The 26131-nt window shown below is 43.2% G+C and overlaps 1 protein-coding gene across 6 annotated transcripts in view; it reads right to left on the bottom strand.

Moving 5' to 3' along the window:
- The window catches only part of LOC116381047 (myosin phosphatase Rho interacting protein), a 44628-nt gene extending 18809 nt beyond the window's left edge, over positions 1 to 25819 (bottom strand). For 4 of the 6 annotated variants that reach the window (XM_031842860.1, XM_031842862.1, XM_031842865.1 and 1 more), the window contains exons 1-6: positions 24921 to 25818; positions 22460 to 22537; positions 20670 to 20735; positions 4950 to 5101; positions 2478 to 2562; positions 132 to 185 (exon numbers count right to left, since the gene is read on the bottom strand). In XM_031842860.1, coding sequence (XP_031698720.1) covers positions 132 to 185; positions 2478 to 2562; positions 4950 to 5101; positions 20670 to 20735; positions 22460 to 22537; positions 24921 to 25040 — 555 coding nt within the window. In that variant the 5' untranslated portion in view covers positions 25041 to 25818. Of the gene's footprint in view, positions 1 to 131; positions 186 to 2477; positions 2563 to 4949; positions 5102 to 20669; positions 20736 to 22459; positions 22538 to 24920 lie in introns of all 6 variants that reach the window. The other 2 variants (XM_031842864.1, XM_031842863.1) reach the window with 2 other exon arrangements.
- Between the last annotated feature and the right edge of the window lie 312 nt (positions 25820 to 26131).

The raw sequence follows: 26131 nt of genomic DNA, 5'->3' as shown, positions 1-26131 counted from the left end.
AGTAGAGAAGCAAAAATCATGTTCTTTTTAAATCACCTTTCACCTGGATTATAACAAAAAATAATTTATTCGGGAATTTCAAAGCCACTAAGAGTGAAGCAGGATACAAGGTTTGGCCAAGCTGAACTCACTGGGTGTCCGTTCATGTCTGCAGTGGAAAAACACTGGCTTGCAGTTTCTCCACCCTGCCAATCACAAAAAGCCTTTGATGTTAATGCCTGCTATGTAGTGCTGATTTATAATCAATACAGGTAAACCCATCTGTCTCAATGATTTACAGTTTCTGTAATAGTTGAACTATGGTTTTTAGTTTCTTATTTAGGCCAAATTCATGCATATTTATGGCATAAAGCATTATTACACGCCTTTTGTTGCTGATGAGCAAACAAGAATCTGAAAGTCAAAACTCCGTTCAGTTACAAAATGACACACAAATAAGTTTCCCGTCATACGTTTTGTACTCAAGGTCAGGTGCTTCAATTTAGGGGCACCACCCAGAAGGACAAACATGTTACAGTGCTCAAGCATTTACAACAGTTTCCGAGCATGTGTCTCCAGTAACTTCAGTCAAAGCGGGAGAACTGAGGAAGGTGGAGATGTGAGCCATTTCCATCCCAAAACAACTAAACAGCCCACGAGACAATAATAGAAACTGACATGAGACGAGCAGTGAAAGCTTAATCACCCTCACACATTAGCCAAAAATGATGTTGCTTGGCCTCGACTGTTATTTCACATACATGCAAGAAAACAATGTATCCCTGTTCTGATCTATATTGTTGTTTAAAGCAGATACAAGGAACCTTTTGTGATAAAAGGTAATTTGTAGTAGTTACATTCATATACACACAGGAAAGTAAACAGTCATGGTCATCACTGTGTCACCACTGCCCCTCTGCAAATGAGCCTTGTTAGTGTCAGCCTGGCGCGGTCACAGTCGGATTCAGGGCGCCGTCATTAGAGAAACCAGACAATGAACTTCAGAGAGGATTTTGTGCGCACTCACCACAAATTTGGCCTCTTGTCAAAATGGGGTTAGAAAATGGGGAAAGCTGTACCCCACGGTGGGTGGGCTGTACGATATTTTATAACAAGCGCCTATATTTCATCTCATTATTGAAACAAATATTATGGTAATAAAGCTTTACCTAGTCCTGTTATTTTATGTCCAACTACCGTGGAGAAATGTGACTGCACGGTCATGAAAAGTGCAATTTGTATTCCCTGTGGTCACTGTGTTGCACTCACATACTTTCACAGGGCACATAGGTGACATTAATAAAAAATTGTAATGTTTCCGTTTTTAGGGTTTAGGACGGGGACTTGGATCGGTTGGTAAGGATACTTTTACAGAACTTCAAGTCCTGAACCAGACTTCTTTGACGACAAGCGTCAACTTAGAAAGCAATCTGTTTTGACCAGCTACACAAGATCAGTGACTGAACAGGCAAAAGCCTGGCAGGTAAGACGGCCTCTACTGGACATGACCAACCAAACGCATAAATGAGAGGATCATGGTCCCATTGCTGAAAGTTACTGCTGAATGTTATTTTATCGATAATGATATCAGGAATATTCTGATAGCCCACGTTTGTTCGCAGCCTTCACGCCAGGTAAAACTGTGCATGTATTTGAAGTAGGTGACCAGTAAACTTGTTATTCACACTCTTTACCATTGACAACTGCAAATGATCCAAGTGTATCTAGATGTATAAATACATTTAGGAGTATGTGGAATGCAGTCTATTCGACCACCGAGACCGACGCATCATGTGACTCAGGAATTGAAATATGGATAGCATGAACAGTTCATCATGTTGCTGGCAGAAAGAAAACGATAGATCTCTCTACCTCTCTCGAGGGTGAAAACAGCTGGTGTAGTTTGAGTGGAATGAAAAGCCTCCATACTGCATACTTCCACAGCACATGTTGCCCTAATAATATATGTATGTTCTTTCTTTGCTGTAGCAATGGAACAATTGCCACGTGGGGATCACTTATAAATGCTCAACTTATCTCAAACAGTGTCGATATGAAGTCATATCCATCTTAAAAGTTTGCCTGAAATCATACTAGGAGACACTCATTATCTGTCATTTGGATATACTTCAGTTATAAGGCAGACGATGTCAAACAAGCACAGATGCACCAAACTAAATATGCATCAGAATTGTTGCTGCACTAGGTAACAATATGACTAAATTCTTTAAATCATCTAAACCTAATAATCACAAAATACTGCTCATCTGTATTCTCACTAAAGTTGTAACGGCATCCTTATTCTCTGCTTTACGGGTGTCCTCTGGTTGAAGTTTGCCAGGATTACGCTGCATTCAGGAGCCCATCGATACAAAACGGAAACAAGAAATCCAAAGCAGAAATTTCACACCTGAATTTAGTTGCTTACGACTCGTACCTTCATCAGAATGAGCAAAGTAAAAGCACTTTGCTATGGAGTGTGTGAATAGGTGCATTACCTGCTGAGTGGGTGGATCGACCTTGCGTTTTTTCTTCTGGTTCTGCTTGTTGGTCCGCGGGTATACAGTCAGAGCCTCCTGCCACCTACGAGTAGTGAGACAGTCAAAGAGCTGTTCTTGGGAAACTACATGCAGATTGTAAATACCCTGGACCTGTGTGGGGATCAATATATGAAGGACAAAGTCCGCTGTAGCAAAACATGAGTCATTACACTTATCAGGTAAAGCATGTGCATGACCCAACACCACAAACCGATACAATGTACCATAACTTTAACACCCTCTATACTCTCAACAGTGAGCTAGTGCAGCGAAAGACGGTCTAATCCCCTGGGCCTGGTACGGTAACATTTAATCATCTTTGATCATTAACGTTTGCTTTTTTTGCTCTGTGTGTTACTAAAAAGGCAATTCACAAGGATACGATTATCAAATTAGCCAATGTGGATTTAGTTAAGTGTTGTGCTAAAAAAGCATGAATACATTATATACTACACAGCACAAATAATACTCCCACAGTTTTCAGCTTTGTATTGCCTCTGTGCCATCTTACTCTGCTGTAGCACCATCATTCTACTGCCACACAAGGTAATATGTATGCATGTGCATCTTCAATTAAAATCATCTGGATTCATTCTAGCCCAGAATAATGCCCATTCTTGGTCATAACTAAAACTAGACTAAAATGTTCACGGTTTAAGACAAAGTATCTAAAGTCTTAGTCTACTAAAAACTTAAGTTTGACTAAAAATTTGAATGAGTAAGTGGACAAAATATAACTAAAACACACCTGGACTGATTGATCTCAAGACTAACTAATATAATCTGAAAATAGCCGTCATGATCACCACATTCTTTCATGTAATTTTTAAATATAGAACTTCATGCAATACAGAAACCACTGGCTCTTTTAAAATGAGAGTAATCAAGTCAGTGACTGTGGTACACAACACTCCTGCATTATCAAATATTTTTCTCCTACGCCCATTTTGTAAAGAGTTTAAAACCTTTCTTGTGGATTGTCACACTACAAACTGTCATAATAAATCAACGAGTGTCCACACAGCCCTGTTATTATACTGTAGCATAATTAATAAAAGCTTAACATAACCAGGAAAGACATCAAAAAGAATATATTTTGTTACAACACCATCAGTTATTGGCAACATTTGCGAGGGCTAACATGACGGTGTGGTGACCCACAACCAGCACATGGGAGCCAGATGGTGGGAGAGTGGGAGGTGTGCAGCGATCGAGCAGGTAGCATAACGGAGAGTAGGTGTTGTGAGTCACAGTTCCCCAAGAACAGCCATAATATGTATTCTACAGTCAGGGGGAGAGAGTGCAGTGCAGAAACACACTAAATGTGCAGCAGTGGGGGAGAGGAGCATGAGACGGCTCCTCCATATTATCCATTTCAAAAGACTCAAATTTCTTGGCAGATTTTTCAGACCACATTTGACATCCGAGCACAAATGGCTGGATGTTTTTTATGTAAATAAACGATTGGTGCCATGCTTTTGGCATTTTATATGGCCTACAGTTGCAGCTACCCCCATGTTGGAGATGTCGAAGACAAACTTTGCATATCAAGCTTTCTTTTCCCATTTGGAATTTGGAGGCTTTATATCTGGGATTGTCAACCCAGCCCTCAGTGCAGTTATCCATTGTGGCCGTTCAGTCCAGAGTCCTACGCAGACAGTTGGACAACAGCTCACTGTCAAACATCTTGCACTTGGGGCAGAGCTGTTTTTGCAGGCTGTGACGTACAGGCGCAAAGGCCGCTCTGCGTAGGAGAGTGTGTTCAGTTGCACGCCAGCCTTGCTGTCGAAGACATCAAGCTCCTTCTGGCCCGCGCTCTGTCACACACTGACAAACATTTGGGCTGCGTTGGCTGGCTGTCTGCTCCAAATACCATGAAAAAATGCCCGCTTGTATGATCAATTTATATTTAGAAATTCAGGATTTCATATCTCAGACAACAGGATAAGCGAACACAAATATTTTCCATTCTCTCTTTTCTTTTTCCATATTTCTCCAGACCTGGAAATGACTAAAAATCGAATTCCATATGTTTCTGTACTGCGTCAGTGTGTTGTGATCTGTGTCCCGGCGTATGGGGGGGGGGGGGGGGGGTTTGTGAACACAGGTAGAAGCCAAGAGAGGCAGGGAGAGGGAACCGTCCAAGAATGTGCACCGTCACTGCAGTGGGGATTGCGAGGCTCTGAAAAAAGCACAACCCAAAGGAAACAGCAGAGGGCAGAGCAGTTTTAGCAGCAAAAGCAGCTGCTCACAACTATTCTCCCTTGTCCAAGTCTCTGTCATCCCTATTCATTCAAACCAATATAGAGAGCAACAAAAACCATATTGCCCATCCGAGGCAATTATTCTACATCATATCTATATGAAGATATAATAGCAGATTTGTAATTCCTACATTAACAGATCACATTCCTGGTTATTACGTCTTACCCGTTGATAATTTCTTTACACTCAGCCCGTATGAAGTGCTCTTTGTCGGGGGTCAGGATGCAAAGAGAGTTCTTCTGACCCGTCCTGGACTCTCCATCGATGACGTCGGAGCACTGGTTCATATTGATTGTACCCTGAGGTAGAGTGCTGGGCTGTAGGACACAACAGAGACACATAGATAAGAGTGTTACGTGGTGGCGTTAACAGACGAGCCCACATATCCCTCCACATGGTCCCGTCTTCTCACACGATCCACCCCAGCAATGATTTTTCCTGCCAAGCCTGGCAAACCACACACACTGATATAATCACAGTCTGTGCACAAGAAAATGTTCTTGTTAGGGTTCCATGTGATATATTTGTTTCTTGCGAGATGGAACGCAGCATTTAAAAAGAGGATAATTACGTAATTGCATCATAAATGCAGTTTTTTTTTTTTTTTTTTTTACTGCACTAGCTCCATTTGTAAAAGGAAAGTATCGCTCTGGCAATAATCACTGGGATTTCAGACAGGGAAATTAGGTAGTCGTTCACAACATTAATGGCCTCGGCGTGACATTATTGTTAACAGTCGTCACTTAGTCTAGGCTTAAGTCCAGAATCACCACAGTAATAATGACGCATTTGTAGTAGCTGTTCAAAGAAATCTGATCGAGCTAGAATGAGTTGCCATCTAGAATCAGGTGCATACAAAAAAAAGACTGAGCGGTTTGGAGTTTAATCTGTCTGATGCCTAAACCCAACTATGCACACTGACATGGATGCCATCTGTCAGTTATAAATAACGTGACCACAAGGCTTCCACAATAACACTACTTTGTGTACGGTGACCCAAGGTTTTCACATCCGGGTTTATGCAAGCATGCAGTGGCTTTGTATGTCGGCACGCCTCATTTACAACGAACGGAGGCGTGCTACCTCAACTTGGAACACATAAAATAATCTATTCATAGGCCATTGCAATGCATCACTCCAAACTAACCCGTCATGCCTAGTCATGCAGTTTTTGGAAATGATGCTTTTCTACATACAAAGTACTTGTGCAGATGCATTCTTAAATTGACTTACAGTACTTACAGAAAGTAGATATTTGCACACATATCCCGAATATCACTAGATCAGAAAACTGACTTCTGCTTTGTCTGATCTCCAAATGACTCGTGCCAGCAACGGGAGAAGCCGCACTAGTTAACCGAGGGATTTATATTTGTTCAATGTAAAGTAAATGAGTACTGCATGACTAAGCACACTGGGCATGGGTGGCTGTTTGAACTGCTCTTGGGCCCTACCTTCACTGCACTAAACATACAGGCAGAATTATAGACACCAAAAATGCCCACAGTGGTTTCCAGCACCAAGTAGCCACAGATGATAAATTACAGCCCTTGAAAATCAGAATATATTAGGAGATAGAGATGGAAACCAAATTAAAAAGGCATCCTGTTCAATGTTTGCTATTGCCTTAATAAATCTATCTCAAGGACCCAATTTGTGCAGCATAACATAGCCTGTCAGCAACGGAGCATTGGAAGCCTCTAATGTGGACAGAGAAGTCAACAGTGAAAGGGTTGTGGTAATCCAACCCAGAGGGTAGATGAGAGGCCCTGTTTACTTCATCGCTGTTAAACGTCACTTTCATTCTTGACTCTCTCACCACTGTCTATATTGTAGCAGACAGCACAGTCAAAATCTGGCACAACAAATTGGAACATAGTAGTTTGGTTGAACTAAGTAAGAGAAAAACCGGAGGCAGCAAGTAACCGTTTTTTTTTTTTCAGCCATGGCTGTTAAATCACAGAGGGCTCTTGACACTAAGGTGAGAGGCCAGGGCAACAGCCGGGCTTGACAGACAGACGGACACATAGACGTTGGGACAGCTGGGCGAGGGCCTAGGCTTGCTTCAGACTGGACAGAGAGACCGGCGTCAGCTTGACCTGAGAGCCCTGTCACTCTCAGACATGTGGAGAGGAAGGAGGTTTGGGTGAGGAAGGGGAGATCAAGTCTCAAAGTGGTGGTCAAGGAGAACAGCAGCGCAGCAGAAAAAGAAGGGTTTGGTGTACTCTGACTTTGAACTGCTCGGCCATCTGTCTGAGTAAACAAATCTACAGTACACCACACATGGGGGCTTGTCCTTGAGCTGGAGTCAGAGGAGGATAAATGGCAAAATATTTCAAATTCTGGGAACAGTTGTACAAGCAGCTTAAGCCCACCGTTTTATAATCTCAGCATCAGATTCTCTAGGACACTGAAAATAAATCAGAGATTGACAGCTCTGATTAAAAACCTATTTTCACAAAGCTGCTCACCTGCGAGTGAGATTTGAGAGCTTACAGAAAGTGGGTGGTTTTGTCAGAGTACAGTATGTATAAAAGCAGCACGGGACTCCTCTCACACGTGTGCAGCCTCCCTGCCCCAAACACAGTGTCAGCCGAGCACCAATACACGGCCCTAGCCCCCGGACCCAGGGCCCTGGAACCCACACCTCTCTGTCACCTAGCCTAGACCCAGTCCCCTCTTGCCGGGCCACCGCTCTCCACAATGGGCCCTTTGTGAGGCTGCAGCAGTTCACACAATGTGGGATTGTCAGCCGCCACAGTCCACAGAGCCACTCCTCCCGTTAACTCTCAACAAGGAAATGACCGAGAGACAAGAGGCCCAAACAAATGTCCTTTTGTGATCAGAGCAAGGAAATTATGAAACCATCATAAACTTATTCTAGTCGCTGAAGTTGTTCAGACAATAATATGAATGCTGTCTGGATGGGAGACATGGAGTCTCAAGGGAGACAAATCAAACAGAGATTTGGTTTCTCTGGGCCAGTCATTGATGAGTGGAGGGGCAGGAAGACATTTTACATCAGCACTAGTCTTCACCAGAACTGTGCAAACATCAAATCAAAATATTCTCAATTTTTGCATCATCTACATACGAGTATTTAATTTATTAATTGGAAAACTTGCTTCACATCTAAAAGCATAATTCATATTTTTTTAAGTGGTCAAATAAAAAAAAATGAAATCTCTTTTTCAATGCAATGCAAGTGAACGGAGACACTACTGTATTCCCAGTTTACCCACTCAGCAACTACAACTGATCCACTGCATAGTTTCGTACCAACTCTCCTCTCCATATAGTATTCATATGTCTTGTGATCTCTGTCCAGATGGTGTGTCTCATTACGACAGTGTTCATTAGGAAACAACTCTGTTTAGGAGATGGTAATTAGCATGCCTTAGCGCTCCTGGCTTCCTCCACTCTTAGCCATTCCGCAGCTTAGCAAAACATCCCATTCTCCCTTATGACACAGCGGGAGAAATATTTGCTTCTTTTGGCAGCTGGCTGATTATCTACTCTCAATTTTGGTTGAGAAGCAAATTCTCTTCCTCTGCCATCAACATTTTTGGGTTTGACAGACTCATTTCTTAGTCATGGAAAGTAAAAGTGCAGCTAAAGTGACTCAGTTGAGAGGAGCATGAGGGAATGAAATGGCATTTCATCATGTGAGCCGAGTCAAATATTTCATCTTTTTTGTTTTTAAATTACATTCGCCTCATTTTCTCATTAATATCGTATCAGTATCCAAATACACCGTGTATTGCTCAATGCCCAAGGTAGTTATAAACACCTGTAAGTTGATCAGAAACATCTGTTATTTGGTATTAGGTGCCAGTTTGTCTGCCAACGTTGGTTGTGACAAATTCAAAAGCTACAACTTCGCTCATTAGGTTACATTACTCTTGGATGTGTCCCGGCAGGATCCTCAAGTTCGTCATGCCGCATCCAAAGGCATTTAGACTTTGATCACTGACGACATGGAAACCAAAAGGAAAGCTGATGAACTGGCACCGCTTCATTCTGACTCACGGACATGGACTGGAATCAGGTCTCTTCAGGGTCCAACATCCTCTGCTCATTACCGATAACAGCAATTATGCAATGAATCTTTCCATAGCAACATCAGACAACAGAGGTAAACACACATTTTTGATACCAGTGAGCATGCCCAAGAAACCAGCTGCAGGGGAAATGTCCTCAGGTGCCAGACGGATGGAGTCACCTTCAGTCTTGCTAAAGAGGAATATCAAACCTCTCTCTCGCCCTCTCTCTCGCTCGCCCTCTCTCTCTATCCCCAAGTCCACAATAGTTATACAAACACAGATATACATTGCAATCAGGCCAGGAACTAGAGCTGACAGATTGGTCATGGACAAGATTACAATCATCACAGTTCCAGAGTCCTCACGGCCCTATAATTACACCCCAATATCGAGACAACATTAAGCCAGTACAATCCCATGTGGTATTTACCTTATAGCCTCACTTATAATACCAACCCTAACCCGTGCCTGTACTGTAGATAAACATATAGCTCTATAAAATCAGACTAAACCATATGGTGGATATCTGACATCTCTGTTACAGGGCCAACAGTCCTCCAGGCATTCTCAGACACACCTCACTCCACTGGTATGCTTTCAAGAAGTTCAAATGAATGCTACGGTACAGGCATCTGCACCGCAGTGAAGGCCGATTGTGAGGGCACTGTATCGAGACAATATTCGGAGGAAAAAGTCCAAACACCATGCATTTCACACATATTTGTAGCAGGTATTTCAGAGAGGACTGTGGGTGGTTAGCAGCGCTGCATCTCTTATGGAGAATGGTGAGAGGGAGTGGGTGGTTTAATGCTGTGTTAGAGGGCCAGCAGTCGACAAATGCAGAGGAGGAGGAAGACGAGGAGGGAGAGGATGTAGAACCGTTTACTCCGGCAAATACAGCAGGATTCTTTTCAAAGAAGCGGCTAGGATCGGTCAATCAGATGCAGCTGTACTTGAGCTACGTGAACCAGAGCTTTGGCAACCAGCAGTGGTGGCAAGCCCAGAATAATTAAATGCATGAGTGGGTGCAAAATAAAACCATTTATCGATAGTACATTATTTTCCTTTTTCTACTATACATACAGAATTGTAATTGAAGCGTTGTCAATTGTGTTTATGTAACGCATATCATTTTAACAAATGAATAATACTAAAACACACATACTGGCTGATTTCTCACAATCAGTCTGTGTCTGGGTGGTGACAGAGCAGACGGGCAGCTGCAGAAACGGGTGCTCCCATCGAGTTGTGTCATGTTGCGTTGGCTGTTGAGACTCAGACGAAGTAGAATTGCTGCGAGTATGTGTGGTTTTCCAGATGGGTAACTTTTTCCTTTCTTTGCTATCCAACTCCATCGAACATTCGTCAAGGTGCTTCTTTCTGCTCTGCACACTTATTCCTCATATTGAAGACTGTTTAAATGTGTAAACTTCTTTCTTCGACCTCTGTTATGTCTACTTGGCTGTAGTTTTTACTCTCCACTTTAGTCCGTGCTAACTAACTAAGGCTGCGCGAGATACCAAATCCATTTGATGAATTGAAATGTATGTTTTTAATTTTCAGAAGTTATTTTAATATGTACAAAAAAGTTACTTTTAGTCATGATACGACATGAGAGCAAGCCCCAAGAAAGTTGGAAGAGTGCCAGGCTTTGAAGCAGATTATTACGTAGTGGCTAAACGGTCCCGCTGTCATAGGCGTGAAATGATCGAAGCGCCATAGTTGCTTAATTTAACCAAAATTGGCTAAATCCAGTTGAATCAATTCAAACTGCCTATTATAAAATCAGTTTTCTCAACAGTGAGGACATTTGTAGATAATTGCCATCTCTAAATTTCGTATGTTAAACATTTTAGTTTTGTCAAATATCGCAGTAATATCAGTGGACCATGGTGGCAGTAAAGTGTGGCTTACACATGTGCAAATGCACGACACACGGATAACACAATCCATTCACACCAATCACCAATATAAACTCACTGCAACTTCCACTGCTCCAAGGACAATTATCGGTACAACTGAATAATTATATTAACCGGTGCTGCTCTTCAAGTTTCTTAATGCTTCTCTCGATACAGTACCATCACTCACTGACTTCTGGGGCAGTAAATCCTAGAGTCGCAGCTCTAGGATCAGCTTTTTGTCTCCACTGCAAAAAGCGGTCGTTCCAAGATCACAGTGTGCCCCAAAAACAGCAGTGTCTGGATTACTGCAGCGTCCCGCACGGTGCTCTGACACAGCACTTTGGAAAGTAGGCCGAGGTGAACAGACACCCATCATATGCGGTTGTAATTGTAAAGTCGCATGGTCCCAATGAAAACTATTCTGATCAAGATACAAGATCAAGCACAACTAACAAGAAGCTAGTTTCTGCAACTCAGTCGACACTGTGTGAAGAGACATTACAAAAGAGTGCAGTCAGGCTTCCGCTACCTCTTCGATAATGACTGCAAATCTGCCAAAGCCCAAGTCAACGCAAATTAGCCCATCAGGCAGAAGGGAAGGGAAAATGTTCCTTTGGGAATTCAGCTAATACCTCGGTTTCGGAGCCAGCAGTTTTTCCACAGGACTGAAGAGCCGCGTCCTACAAGCCCGGTAGTTAGCAGTTAACCTGCCCAAAACCGCGCTGACAGCAGGTAAAGCGTTTAATCGTAAACCAAACTACCTGAATGCATTATGTACATATAGTACTGTATGTAATCGACACATTTATGGTTAAACCAGACAATATATTAAGCATTGAGGTTTAGTGATGTCCGTGGAGAGATTTAGAATACAAACCATCAGACACAACAAAAGATTTACAGTTTGTATTCTAGTTTGGGCATCTTAATACTTTTGCACATGTCTGATAATAATCTTGTCAACAATGTCTATGTATTATTTGAACACAATATGTTGCCAGAACAGCTTAAAGTTGATGAAGAAAAACAAGATGGCAACAAGTCGCCCATTTCATATTTGTGTTTTTATAATTTACAGTTTTTTTTTACTAATTAAGTAGTTAATATTTCAAAGTGCTGGAGTTTATTCATATAGAGGGGGCATCTTTTGTTTCTTTCTCTTGTGAGAAAGCGCGGCGGAGAGAGCACTAAGCTGATTAGGTGCTGAGGCTGGACGTAGGCCAGTCCATGGCGGCTGGAAATCGGCATTTTGGGCCTGATCCTGAGGAAGCTGGAGTGGGTTATTAAAGAGCGAGAGGCTCAGCCGACAACAATTATTAATAAGCCAACATACTTACGGTTGCAGGTTATGGGGATTTTACAAGCAAGACCTAAAGATGAAATAATAAGGCCCAGAAATGGTAGTAAGAGCTTCTTCTACTCCAGAGATATTTTCATCTGCATATTAAATATTTCTATCTACATATGTCTATACCCTTGCTATTGTATTCAAATGACTGATCAACAGACTAGGGCTAGAGCAATTCATCAATATACTGTAATCCTTACATTAATCAGTAAAAAAATAATCATTAGATGCAGAACTATACCAAACCCAACTCCAAGGTTGCACTTTCTTTCTGTCTAAAAGATAGTCTGCAAAGCTCCGACTTTAACAGGTGGATGGATTAGCGAGTCGCCAAGCTGAGGTGAAAGGTCATCCAATACACCTGCACCTGTTGCGACTCGGAAAGACATTCAACTGCAGCTGTGGCTACTGCAAGCCATCACAAGGCAGCAGTATCAGACACTTGGTCTGGGGCCAGGTTACAACTGGACTTCATCCAACTGAGATGTCGTACTGCAGTGATGTAACACAGCTATAGCTCACGAGCATGAGGAATTGTGTTGCCAAATGTTATTCAACACCAGATATGACCTCAACATACAGGTGGGTTACAGTGGTGTGCATCAGTGTGTAATTCACAATAGCAGTATTTTCACTCTCTGGTGTCTCAGCGTCATTACACCCCCCACCATCGCACATCCAGACACCTACCCACCTACCCGACTGTTTTATTAGAGCCCGTCTCAGGGCAGGCTAACCTCTCAGCCTGATGCTTTAAATGAAACCTTTTGTCAGTGTCCTGCTCTAGTGTTTAGAACAAACTGAGCGCGCAGTCAGTCAGGCCGGCCATGTTTGGCTTCATAGACAAGGGAGGGTTTGGGAGAGAGAAGTTACACAATACAGCTGGCTGCTCTCTCCAACACAAATGGTTTACTGGCCGGAGAGAGCTGGAATGAAAGACAGAGATGCAAGAGAGTGGCATAATAAGAGAGAGTGAGGAGGCGAAAGGAAGGAATAGTGAATCATGAGTAATGGGAAAGTAAAAGTGGGGACCGAGCGAGTGGAGTGGACACTGGTTTAGCCAAAGCCTCCTGGAGCCAGCCTTTCTCTGGATAATGAATAGCTGGAAATCATTAAAAAGAACAAGAAAATGAAGGAGGGTACAAAGAGGACGGTAAAAAGACATCCTGGAAAAAAAGGTTTTCTCACCATGGACCGCCATCTAGCCTTGTGCTCAACCCAACATGGCAATCGTTTTCCACAAGAAAAAGTTAAAAGAGAGTTCTCCATCAACTGGAATCCTACATCAATAGAAAACTGATACTTTATGAGAAACCATTTGCCATGAGCAATATAATACTATTTCACTCTGGTGCTGATAGACCTAGTGCCCTGTGTTAAATTATCCTGTCCACAGGCTCACGCAACAGTGAGCACCAATATAATAATAGACCACTGAGTTGAACACAAGGACTGTCGCCACTTGCTCCCAGCCTACATTAGTTAAAGCTTAAAGAACCTCATAATAAAATATAATGACGAATAAAATGAACTAAAATGATACATTTCTGATATGATAAGAGAAGATGTATGACTTCTTATTGATATGGTCCGACTTGCACCAATTTGTCTATGCATTTCCAGGTCAATGAATTCAGTCCCATGAGCACTTTCTGCTCATCCAATCAAAGAGGGGCAGCTTGTCCCCCTTTTCTGTGTGTTTGAGAGGGCATACTGGAGAACATCATTGTTTTATTGACTGTAATTTGAAGCCATTATTTTTAGACTCATTGGGTCTTTTGGCTGTGGAACACACGAACGAACACACACACACACACACACACACACACAAACACACACACACGAACACAAGAATGGGAGTGGGTAAGGGGGAGGTCAGTTGGAAAGCATGAAACATTAGAACAAGACCATAACCACAATTAACTTTAGTTTCAAATCAGCTGAGGTCTTATTTCAGGGCAGCTCTCCATGTGTGTCTGTACACTAATAGCACAAATAGCTTTAAATGACACTATTAAAGATAAAAGACAATAAAAGTAAGTAGTGCCATGTAGATTAGTGGCTAACACCAGGCCAAACTCAGGAGTTTAAACAGGAGCGTTTAGAGACCAGACTTTGTCCTGAGCCAGACGGGGTTACTGTAAAGAGTTGAAGTGTTCAAACAGTGAAGTTCAGGAGATAAGATTTTTTTTTTATCTTGGCCACATCCGGAACAGTGTAGTGCTAAAGCCAAAGCAAAAACTGAAGAGCACAGACAAGGCACTGGAAAGTCGGAAGGAAAAGGCCGACAGAGAGCCTGATTGGTCGTAGATCAAGTGAAAAGTAAAACTGAGCCCTTTCATTGTCTTCAGCTTAATCATACTGTCCTGGTAATGGTAAAGCCGTGTCTCTTCAGAAAGCAACGCACTCAGTTGGAAAGGGGACCTGCATGTTGGGTCACTTGGAGGACAGCAAAGCCCCTCTGCTTAAGCAGGGCTGTACGATGCATCACAGACTACCAAATGGCTTCTGGCCTGATATCTGTAGACGCTGCAGTCTGTAAGTGTGTTGTGTCCGTGTCGGGTCAATCGGCTCTCATGAGAACAGAGTACGGTAGACTTCTCGGCTTGGATCTGACGGGGAGACTGTGGCTGAAACACATGGTGCTTGGTTTGAGTCGACAAAACTAGGCCTGCACGATGTGAAGAAAAATCTGCGATGTGCAATAACATTGTTCAATATTATGATATAGATATGCCTTGCTATAAATAAACAAATATTGAAATGTGCATATTAGACCCTATGTAGGCCTGCTTCTTAGAATTCAATATTTTAAAAACAACTAAATGTTGCTACAGCAGCAACATTAATAAAAGCAAAGTCACTATATCAACTCTATAATATCTCACTTTAAACCAATCTAAAATGTCAATAGACGAAATGATATTCCTGAGTGACGTTTATAAAGAATATAGAACACAGACATGAGTCATGAGAAGTGATTCATCCTGTCCGCAGTCGTCCCTGTGATAACAGAGGTTCACTAGTCCGCACCAAGACGGCAACACCTTCATTACTCCAACTTTGTCAACAACAGCGCGTCACCGCTTCACTCCATCCATTCCACAATAGAATCCCGGGTGTACACTAAATACAGGTGTATCTATAAATGATTGACTTTCACTTGTGAACATTTTATTGCAATCACTTACAGTAACAAGCGTAGCTGTTGTCAACTTGAGTAACAGTTGATCTTGAATTGACCTGGTTCACTTCACTATCTCCACTGCAGCCTCTATGATCTGCTGCTCACTGACATGGGTGTGTGTGTGTGTGTGTGTGTGTGTGTGTGTGTGTGTGTGTGTGTGTGTAAAGCTCCTCCACAGCCCCAACACAGAGCAGGGGCTGCAGTGTGATAATAAGTACTACGGTCTTTAGCCCCCGGGCCCGTTGAATACAGGGTTTCGGTTATTTGCTTATTCATCGTGTTTCACGCCGTCTTTTGCGTCACATATCGTTCTGACGATTAAAACACGATATACCGGTCAGCACTAGAGAAGACCTTGCCAAGTTGCCTTGACATTAGGGAAGCCATGTTATGGATATTTACCCACTGGTTGATAAACTCGTGAGAACATCGGTGTTAACAATTACATTCTACAAGAAAAGATATTCAACGATGACGCTCAGATATCGAATCTGTAGATGCACATTCACCTCTTACTGGTTGGCCGTGATACCTGCACAGTGGTTGAAAAACAAAACTGGGGAGAATAACTTCCTGTGTGTTGCAGCCTCATTGTGGTCAGCCTCCCCCAGCCCACAGCTCGGGAAGTCCTGGGATAAAACATTCCCTATTTCTGGATATGAAAACAAAAACAAGGGAATGTTAAATATAGTAAATATAGTAAATATAGTAAACTGGATGACAGTTTTTTTGGATTGGCCGTTACAGTGTCGGAGACCCTGATGATTACAAGCTGTATGAATGGCTGTTCCCATGGTTTTGTGGCTTTGTGCGATGGGAACAGTGACCCCACTGTAATCCATGGCTGTTTACATTCCAGCAGATCAGTTCCTACTGGAACCATGGGGAAGGAAGGGCAGGGGTTAAAGAAGACTCTCACGCACCATATCTCTACAAAACCAACACACGCCTCACCCAGGACCCACACTCTGTAAACAAACTACAATGATCCAATATGGAGGGATTACACCGCCTTATCAACACGAGCTGTGACCGACAACCCATTTACCCTTTTCCCTCTGAATCATCTGCTTCTCTCTCCAATCCGCCTTTCAACCCTAAAGCATCCATCTATCCATCTTGTACTGTAACACAAACTTGTGTACCGCAGGCAGCCTTAGCTCCCCTCTCCACTCTGTTTCCCATGCCTTGCTGCGAGTGGAAGACTGGAGCTCCCCTATAAGTATCCCTAATTTGATGGGACGGGTTAGTCAGCCTCCACTTATTCCCTGCATAGAGTGCCTGAAGGCAACAACACAGCTCAGAGGCCCTACCCACTCATCCATTCCCTAGAAAGCTATCGTCATACCCAAACCAACAAAAGCTCCTCAAAATTGGTTAAAAATAGCCCAGTTTATGCATGTTTCAGCACGTCAAAATGTCTTACAAGTTTGAGGGCAAACCTTGCTCAGCGGTTGTATGTGCTCGTGTCTGAAAGATGCAGGAGAGAGGGAACAGAATAGTGTGCCTCAGGTTAAAAGAACGCACAAATATGTGTGGGAAACGGAGGGAAGTTTGTCGAAACACTCAGTTCCTGGACTGTGCTGTGGGGCAGGGGTCCACTCTTACAAATCCAGTAAACACTGGAAATTAATTGAGTTAAGATGAAATGAGAATGACTTCAACAGCTGAAATGTCATGAGAACATCACGTTCTCCTTGGAATAACGAGGGATATGGCTGTGGAACAGACAGTCAACTGCAGTCAATACATTCTAAAGGCAAATGCGATTCAAGAGCCTCTGAATGGGCCTTTTGTGCAGTGCAACTCATCGTATTTGCAGGTGTACTGTGCATGTTCAATCGGTGATAAAAAACAATTGAGGTATCAGAACACAAGGTGCAACGTCTTCTCCAATGGCCTCCAAATAAAGTGAGGAAATATTGTACATCGTCATAACATAGTTTCAGAGCAAAATGAAAAAAACTGAGGCTGCAACAGAGATTGAGACATTGCAAAGACAACTATTTCATCCCAGATCATATAATGAGGGGGGTGTGCGAGTGCGTCAGTCCGAAAAGGTTACAATTAGGTCAATGCGAGGTCAGTGGCAGCTGGGTGTTGTGTGGGATATTCAGGACCACATTAGCAAAGCCGTTATTAGAGTGTAGGTGTTGATCATTTGAACTCGCGTGGCTTTGTTGAGGCTGGAGAGTTCTTTACACCCACCTACCAGCCCTCACCACGAGGCGATAATGGCTTTGTGTGTGTATGGCGTGTTTCTCACATCACTTAAACACCTTGAACAGCGTATTCGCACAGTTGTGTTTGGGCGGTCTCTGTTCATGTTTCTTTACCTCACCTCTGAGTGATTATAAGACCTCTTTCTCTCAACAGTGTTAACTCCAGACGGCTAAAGCGGAGGGGTTTTTTTTTTTCTTCAAACCTTGCAAAACCTGTTGCTGACAGACTGCAGTCAAACCCCCATCGGGCCCAGGTGCATTGAGTACACACACACACACACACACACACACACACACACACACACACAGCACAAACTACAACTCTGTCCGATACAGCCTTGCACATTAGTTTCTAAACAGTGTCTGATGTTTTTCTACACTTAAACCTAGAAAGGCTTGCTCACCACATGACTAGAGAGAACCTCAGCCCACACACTCATGCTTTGCTTCCAGAGTGTTCCGTCCTGTATCCCCTTCAGTTGGGACAGAGACAGCCACAGAGCTCTCCACAGAACAGAGAATAACTCTCTCCCATGTTACACACGCCATGGTAGACGGTTGCTGGACAAAAGGGACAAAACATGTCGCCTTGGCAACGCTCCCCTGAAATAACTGCGTTGGTTTGCTCGGGGAGAATCTAGCTTGTACACTCGGCGAACACTGGAGGCTGAATCGACAGTGGGCTTTGTGAGTACAGTTATCTCAGTTCCACGTTTGCAGCTAATAAAATGTAAAGTGCTAGAATTCAGTCTTGGACACAGTGTCCACTCACGTCTTCGGAGTGCTACGCCAAGAACGATCGCTGAGAGCTGCACTAACACATTAAGGCTTGCATGGCAGCACATGATCTATCCTGGCCAACATTTTCGGCTATTCACCCTCTCCATCCTTCCAATCGGAGCACTTTTTCCCCTCTTCATCTTGCTCATACTGACGCTACACTTTCACCGACGGCTCCGCAAAGCCACAGCGGCTCTGAGCATAAGATGATGGCAGTGGTGCGTCGTGTTGGGTGTTCACTGTATAGGTGGTCAACCCCAAATCGATGGCTTTAAAAACTGTGATCCCTCCCAGGCCTCTGCTAACCCATTCCTTTCCCCCAGAGCTGTGCCACATCCTGTAGGTTGGGACCGCACTCCATCTGGGTTTGGTTAGAGCCGGAGGGGCACCTCCTCATCTACAACCCCAACCAGTGCTCTCAGATGGGGGCTCTGATGTGGTCTGGAGCAACGTTGTACTGGAGAAAGCCGGCAGTCTTTAGATTTGACCTGATGTCATTAACAACACAGCATTTAAACTGATCTTAGTGTCAGTCTCTTGTATTTAATGTTGATCGTAGCAATCGGAAACATTTTGCACTGAACATTGTAACCGCATGTTATATGCATACTACTGCATACCTTATAGCTGTGTGTCAAATTTCAAAACCATACCCATCATCCAGTATGGGCAAATACCCTACTGCACATCAATGGTGCAATAAAGTATTGAATTTTGGCATCACTGCACAAACACAATGTTGCAATAATAGCTAAGCTGAGATTACTTCTAAAAAGGCAAAACAATACTGGCTACTTGGATTTGATCACCAGTAAAAAGTCACACACTCAAACTGCTCTGGTGTTATTAATATTTCTTTAGATTCAGACCACGTTTTGCCACTATATGTATTTTACGTCATTACCTTCACCGTCTATAAAAGTGAACATGGCATTAAACTGTATTTTATGAAATCCTACAATGCCGATCAGATTCTAAAATTTTTACCTCTTTTGTCCACAGAAAACAAGAGCCGGATCGCAAATTAGCCAAGTTTGTGCAGCCGATTATTCAACACTGAGCAATTATTCTAATGAGTTTTGTGTGACAAGTGAGGTTCTATATTTAGTGTCACTTGATATTTTCCAGCTCGAGACCCTTGCTACCCCCCTCTTCTCCTTTTGATCCTTCATTCAGAGCGGAGATGAAAAAATGAAGAGTGACATCGAGAGAGAGAACGATGAATGGAAACAGCACATCCGCCTCTTTCCTTTGTCTCTTCCAGTAAACACACAAATGCAATTTATTGGATAGAGTTTGACATTTAGGCCAAACTTTTTTTTGACATGTTTAGTACAAGGAGAACCTTGGTTTAAGAAAAAAAAGAAAAACTTGGATGCACTATGCAAATAGCCTTTTCCACTCAACATGTAGCGGATTTCTATAGGGGGAAAGAAATGACCCTGAAGGGCACAGTACCGAAGAAGAACAATCTACACAGCATCACAGCTCCTGCTGCTTCTGTTACATAAAGCCTCCCAGCACATCGCTCCTCTGCCAGAGAATGCCACATACAGTATGAAAGGGTCAGAAGCAACAAAGCAAGTGCTGTTTCAACTACTTCTGCTTTCACCTCTTTTCAAAGCACATCCACACAAAAAAAAAAGAAAAACTGTGGAGTGCTGCTTTGGGCCAATCAATATTCAGCGTGCCCACGTGCTGCAGTGCATATAGAACCCACAAACTATAGTATTCACACAAGTGACCTACAAACACAGGCAGTCTACATTTTAATTTTTAGAATTACTGATAGATATCCAACAGCTGACAACAATACAGATCACTAAAGACATCAGTATTCCTGGGATTGAGTTGTTTTTTAACTTATTTCTTTATATTCAGAACAGGAAGGTACCATGAGGCTCTTGCACAATAAGCCTGTTAGCCACTGAAACCAACACACACAGCTCGTCACATGACTTTCCCCATATGCTGTCACTGCATTCCCTTTGACACCGCTGCGCTAGTTAGCTTAGTGTTTAACACGTTCACAAATGAGTCTGTCGGATGAGAAGAGTGCTAATGTTAAGAGTGAGGCGACTGCCTGGTCGAGTGGCAGTGAGCGCATCACATCCTCCAGGTATTCCTCTGAAACGTCCTCGTGTGAAAAGCTTTCACTGAGAGAACCTCAGTTTATAATTTTAAAAAAATGAACAAGCATAAAATCCCCCATCAGCCTCTCTGCTCGAGTCAAAAGGTACTTAACACTTCACTGTCATGGGATGTATATTATAATAAATCAAGCCACAGTAAAAACCTACTGTAGATAATCACGTAGTGGTCAGGGCCTGAACTGAAAAGAGAGCAGGCCCTTTATTGGATAACTATTGGAAAAACTATTAGGAGGAAAGTTTTTACTCACCATTTCGTCCAGGGCATAGCGCAGTAAGCCGTGCTCGTAAAGAATGAAGAACCTCCTCTGCCATTTCTGCATAAAAAAAAAAAGAAGACATTTTTGAATTACTGACATCATAACAATCCCAGAAGTGAGCCACATCAGCATGTTGTAAAGAACAAAGCCACATGTGAAAAACATTGGGTTCTGAAAGCTGTATTATATTTTACATGAGCCACTTTTAGCTATGGCAGTTTAACAAAGCAGCTACTGTTAGAAGTGTGGACAGATGTTAGGTTTATAAGAGGCAGATTTTTATTACTGCATCTGTAAATGAATCTGTCCATGATGCAATCAGAATCTTGAATCTTTGCCACTAGACTGAACTGCATACACATACAACCCATAAATACACAAGGGCTAGCAAGCTTTTGGAAACAGCTGCCGTGCAGTAGCGTCCCAGTCCTTGGCACATTTTCTACTACATCACAACTTCAAAAAGGTTTTCAAGCTGGCGGCAAATCAAGATCATTTTTTCTTCATGAAGAAATATATAAAGAAAAAGAGACAGAAATAGTAAAACCCCTGTTTTTCAATGTCACCGCTGAATGAATTCGTCTTACAGGATATACATGTAAAATGCACATAACTTTAAAAAGATGATATCAGACAGTTTCACGTCAGCGTTTGCTTAAAACACATGTTAATGTTAATGGACCTCAGCCTACTGGGGAAGACGAAGCCGATCATAGTTTTTTACATCGTTAATTCTGCCAATATTTGAGCAAATGATATGGTGACAGTTCACGTTGATCTCTTTTACTCATTGGCTTGATGCGCTGCCCCCGCCCCCCTCCTTCCTTAATGCACCGTTTTGTCTCAGTGTTAAATATCCTGGGCTCCAATTCCAACAGAGCCCAATCCATGAAATATTGAGCGGTGCTTTGTAACCTAAAAGGCATCGGAAGGTCTCGATAGGGGTGCTGATAAGCTTCACAGTTGATGTTAAAGGGGACACTTCAGTCATATCCATTAAAAAGGTGATAGATAAGTGGCTTACGGTGTCGTTAGGCAAAATACAACCGCAGACCAGCATCCTGTCAGACTAAAGTGGTCCTAAAACATGACTCATCCAACAAGTCAGCACTTTTTTCTCTGTTATTTGTTTGTTGGTCAGTCGAAATGACACAGCCTGCACACCTCAGCACTACAGGCCACCAATTATACATCGGCGGGGAAAAGATGATTGTAAGAATAGGCCGAACACATCAGCGGCGGTCTGTTGACAGTAGTTGAGTTGAAGGATCCGGAGGTGCTTTTCCCCCAAAAAAACCAACATATGGAAGCCATCAGTGTGGCTGTGAGAACTGGGACTTTTCCTTCTCCTCCCCCACATTCTCTCTACTCCTCTTTGGGATGTACCACCACAGTATAATCTGAGAGCTGATAAAGGAAGCGGTGCAACAGAGCAAGTCTCCTATTACATGGTGTTAGGGGAGCAGGACTCGTGAAATAAAGTCAATATTGGGCTCATTATTGCTGGAGAATGGGACTTCTTCTGATAGAGGGCCAAGCCTCCCACAGGAAGCTGCTGAATCCATGAAACAGCTACAGGAGCCACAATAACCAGACCTCCTGTTTGTCAGATGTCACATGGGAAACTAAATTATAAAGGAAGGACTAGTTTCTCAACTCACTCTTGGTTTGAGCAGAAGCTACAGACAATGGGTCAAATAGAGTCAAAAAGAGTTGAAGAGACAAAACTATGCTCTGTTCTGAACAGAACCAATTTCGAGTCGAGCAAAGGAACCACTTACCCGAGATCTGTGTAAGGGATTGTCAAAATTTGTCCCCTCTGGTGCCAGCAGCAACCATCCTCCATATATAGGCTTGGCCTGGTGAAGGAAAACACAATTACAGTCTTGAAAGCAAACACTTGAACAGGCACGTTAACATACCGATTGACGGTTCAATTGTGCACATTTGAATTCACTGTCGATATAACTGGAGGCGAGTCGCTAGTTTCAAACTGTGTCCCAATGTCAGCCAGGATTACAAGGACACACACACACACATTTTAGCTCAACCCCAGGAAGGTGTGCATTAGTCACTTTGCTGCCTTGAGTTGACTGCAGGCTACATTCTCCAGCTGGCTGTATTCCAGAGCACCATGCTGCCCTGGGAAAAAAAAAGGAAAGGCTAGCACACATGATTTTCCCTCTGATCCTCTAAGTGGGTGGACGGGTGGGTGGAGGGGGGGGGCGGCAAGAGGCAGAAGTTAGCAAGAAAAACAGTGGATGAGAAACAGTGGAGAGAAGCAGCACAGAGCCCGAGAGCTTTTGTGGCTGCAGATTTGCAATTCAAATCTCGCACTGAGAAATGCAAGTTGGCCGGGCAGTCTCTCTTAAATCGTTCTGGTACGCACTTGAACTCTAGCCATACTAGTAGTCAGCATTTGTTTGCTGAGCCAAAAAAAAAAAGTTCTGCATAACCACTGCAAGGTTGTGTGTACAGGAGCACACATCTTTACTAAATATGTTTGCACTCAAATCTTACCGACACGTCAAGAGCTTAAGAAATTAAGTCCCTTACGCAATCCAACAGCATTCCCAAGTCTGCGGCACAAAACAGCCAACGAATCAAGTGTAAAAGCTCTGACATTTAAAGCCGGTGTCCCTCTATCAGTGGTTTTGATTACAGTCATAACTTCATCCCCATGTAAAGCCAAATATAATCCACTAAAATCGGGTTTTGCTTTGATTACAGGAGGTACGGCATATTTCTCAGCTCAGCGATTTTGTAAACAAAATGACATAATAAGAATTTTCAATCAGAAGTCCAGCTGTAACCCTGGACAGTGAAGCGTTTGGGCAGACTTGCACTGGAAACAATATCCAACTTTTGAAAGAAGTGACACATAGGAAAAGCACCTTAGATACGTTATTTGATAACGTGGCTGCAGGAAGGAACAGTTGGAAAGAAGTGTTGAGAGGGAATCACACCAACACCGGGACACTAGCTTGCTCCTGGCTTTAGTCTAAAGCCGAAGGAGGAACACTTAGACCGAGCGTCCCATCTCTCCTCACATGACCTGACAGCAGCACAAACGGCAAGTCGTCCCGTGAGAGAGAAACAGACGAGATGAATCTGGGCCATTTTTTACCCTTCACCGATTCAGTGGATAAACGGAGCCATTTGAGTGCGTTTGCGTGTTTTCATTTTGCAATGAGCCCCCCCCCCCCCCCAACCAACATCTTATTACCCCACATCATAAATGAATTGGTGGGACAGCAAATTAAATGGAACGGAAAAACAGTTCTGGATTGAAATAGATTCGCTGGCCCTCAGTATGTTCTCGTAGTACGACTCAGCACAATGAACAACAAGGCCAGCCTGCCCCCGGGTCTCTAGCCTCTGACCACCGATGTTAACCTTTCACTGGGTGCAGTCATCAAAAGGAATGAGATTCATAGCCAGTGGGTCAGAAATTCCACAGAGAAGAATAAATAACCTCAAGAGGATTTCCATTCCAGCAGAGGAGCCATCGGTCACGACGGAGGGAAATTACAGGAAAATGTGCACAATGTCAGTTCGGTGTTATCTTCCTCCTCACCCAGCCGCGTTGAAGACATTACCAACAGAAGAAGCATCGGTCACAGAGGTGCCATTCATAATAAACGGACTAGATATCGGCGACTCTTAACCTGTCCCGTTAAACAGCTTACCCGAAGGAGTGATCACGATAGAGGCCAACAGAGTTCAGTGTGCCCTGATGTCACACTGTCAACAACGCAGTCCAGTAGGAAGCATCATTGGAACATCTTTATTTGTGAATATGGTAATGTAACATAGCAGCATGATTTTTGACAGGCACCAACACTCCAATTCATTTAGGACTTAACTTGACAGCAGTGTGGCAAAGAATAAGGAAGAGTTGTAGCATGGGACATTATAGCAAATAAAAAAAAGATTTCACAGATAGAACTGTAACCCAAATGACTCAACAGGAGCTTACTTTGCTGTAAGGAATGCAGCAAGGTGGAGGCCTATATCTGCATGAATTATGGGCAATATATGCCCTTGGGCTGGAAACTAATTATGTCCAATTAGCCTAACCTTTGCCCTTCATGGGCTATTGACACATGACAAACAGTTTGACATGTGCACATCAAGCGGACAAGTAAAAAACAGGCTTTCACTTCTCCATTAATATAGGTTAAGGTTACAAAGACGACATTAGTGGAATATTCAATGTTAGAAATGAAAACATTAGTTCACCTGATTTAAGTCTTCATCGTTCAGCAAATGGGATTCTCTGGGCTTGAAGCAGTTCTGGCATTTACTCTTGTTGAATATGTTGGCTTGAAACTTCCGACAAGGATTGTCTTTGAATGACATGACTGACGGAGAAGGCGACACTTGATGAGACAAAAAAAAATAAAACAAAAATACCAAAAAGTTCTGGTTTGAAAAACAAAAAAAACAAAAAAAAAACGCTAAATGATCGCAACACAAAGTCAACTTGCTGCTGGTGAAATATCACAGGACAACTTTCTAAGAAAGAAGCTTGAAGTCCATGAAATAGGAAATAGCGTGTTGTTCACCTGTCCCGTGTTACCTGAGGCAGAAGTCAAACCTCCCGTTAAGTGACATCTATGATAGCCATCTTGCCTGAGGGGGTCGCCTCCCGCAGCTAACGCTGACCTGCTAACTTTTGTTTTCTGTGTGCAGGCGTACTAAGAAGTTGTCAGGTGAGTAGTCGAAAGCGCGGACAGGTGTGCGCGGTCTGTCCCTTAAAGACGTCCCCCGACGAGCTGTTGACGTTTCACAGGTGACATTCCGGGCCTCGAGCTCACTGTCCCGTCAGCCTCCATCGGGCGGCTCTACCGAGGGAGCGACTCCACTTTGGCCGCTCTCTCTCCGTCTTTCTGCAGAACAAGTGACACCGCATGCATTGCCGTGAAATCTATTGAACGCGTCTAACGTCTCTCGTCAAGGCCGAACACCGTTATCCAACTTTACGCACGCCATCCACTCGGCTGTCACACCGTTGGATCCGTTACGTCGGGTCCCGTTCGTCGTAGCACCGTTCCCGCTGCCACTGGTACCAAGTCTGCGGTTGATTGTTTTCGTGAAAATCCTCGTTTGGGCCGTACAACCGGGGAGGTGCTCAGGAGAGAGTGGAGTAGTGAGTGACAGCAGCCTCGACCAATCACACGCGCCCACAACGGAGGCCGTGTGTTAACTGTCCAATAGAAATCCTCGAAAATCTTCAACGCTCTCGCTCAAGGTAGGTGGGCTTTAAAGAGCCCACGATAACAAATAACAACTTCTGTGTAAAACTGTGATGTTATTCATATTAGCCTGAGATAATATTTGTCATTCCCAACTGAAGAGACAGACTGCAGGCTAAGTTTATTCAGGTTACCCTCGTTATTATAGAGCTGATTTCTTGTTTTTTTTCGGGGGGGGGGGGGGGGGGGGGGGGG

The sequence above is a fragment of the Anarrhichthys ocellatus genome, unplaced genomic scaffold (assembly GCF_004355925.1).
Source record: "Anarrhichthys ocellatus isolate YVR2014 unplaced genomic scaffold, GSC_Weel_1.0 scaffold4, whole genome shotgun sequence".
NCBI lineage: Eukaryota > Metazoa > Chordata > Actinopteri > Perciformes > Anarhichadidae > Anarrhichthys > Anarrhichthys ocellatus.
The sequence above is the reverse complement of the archived record's forward strand: the minus strand, read 5'-3'. Positions and strand labels throughout refer to the sequence as shown.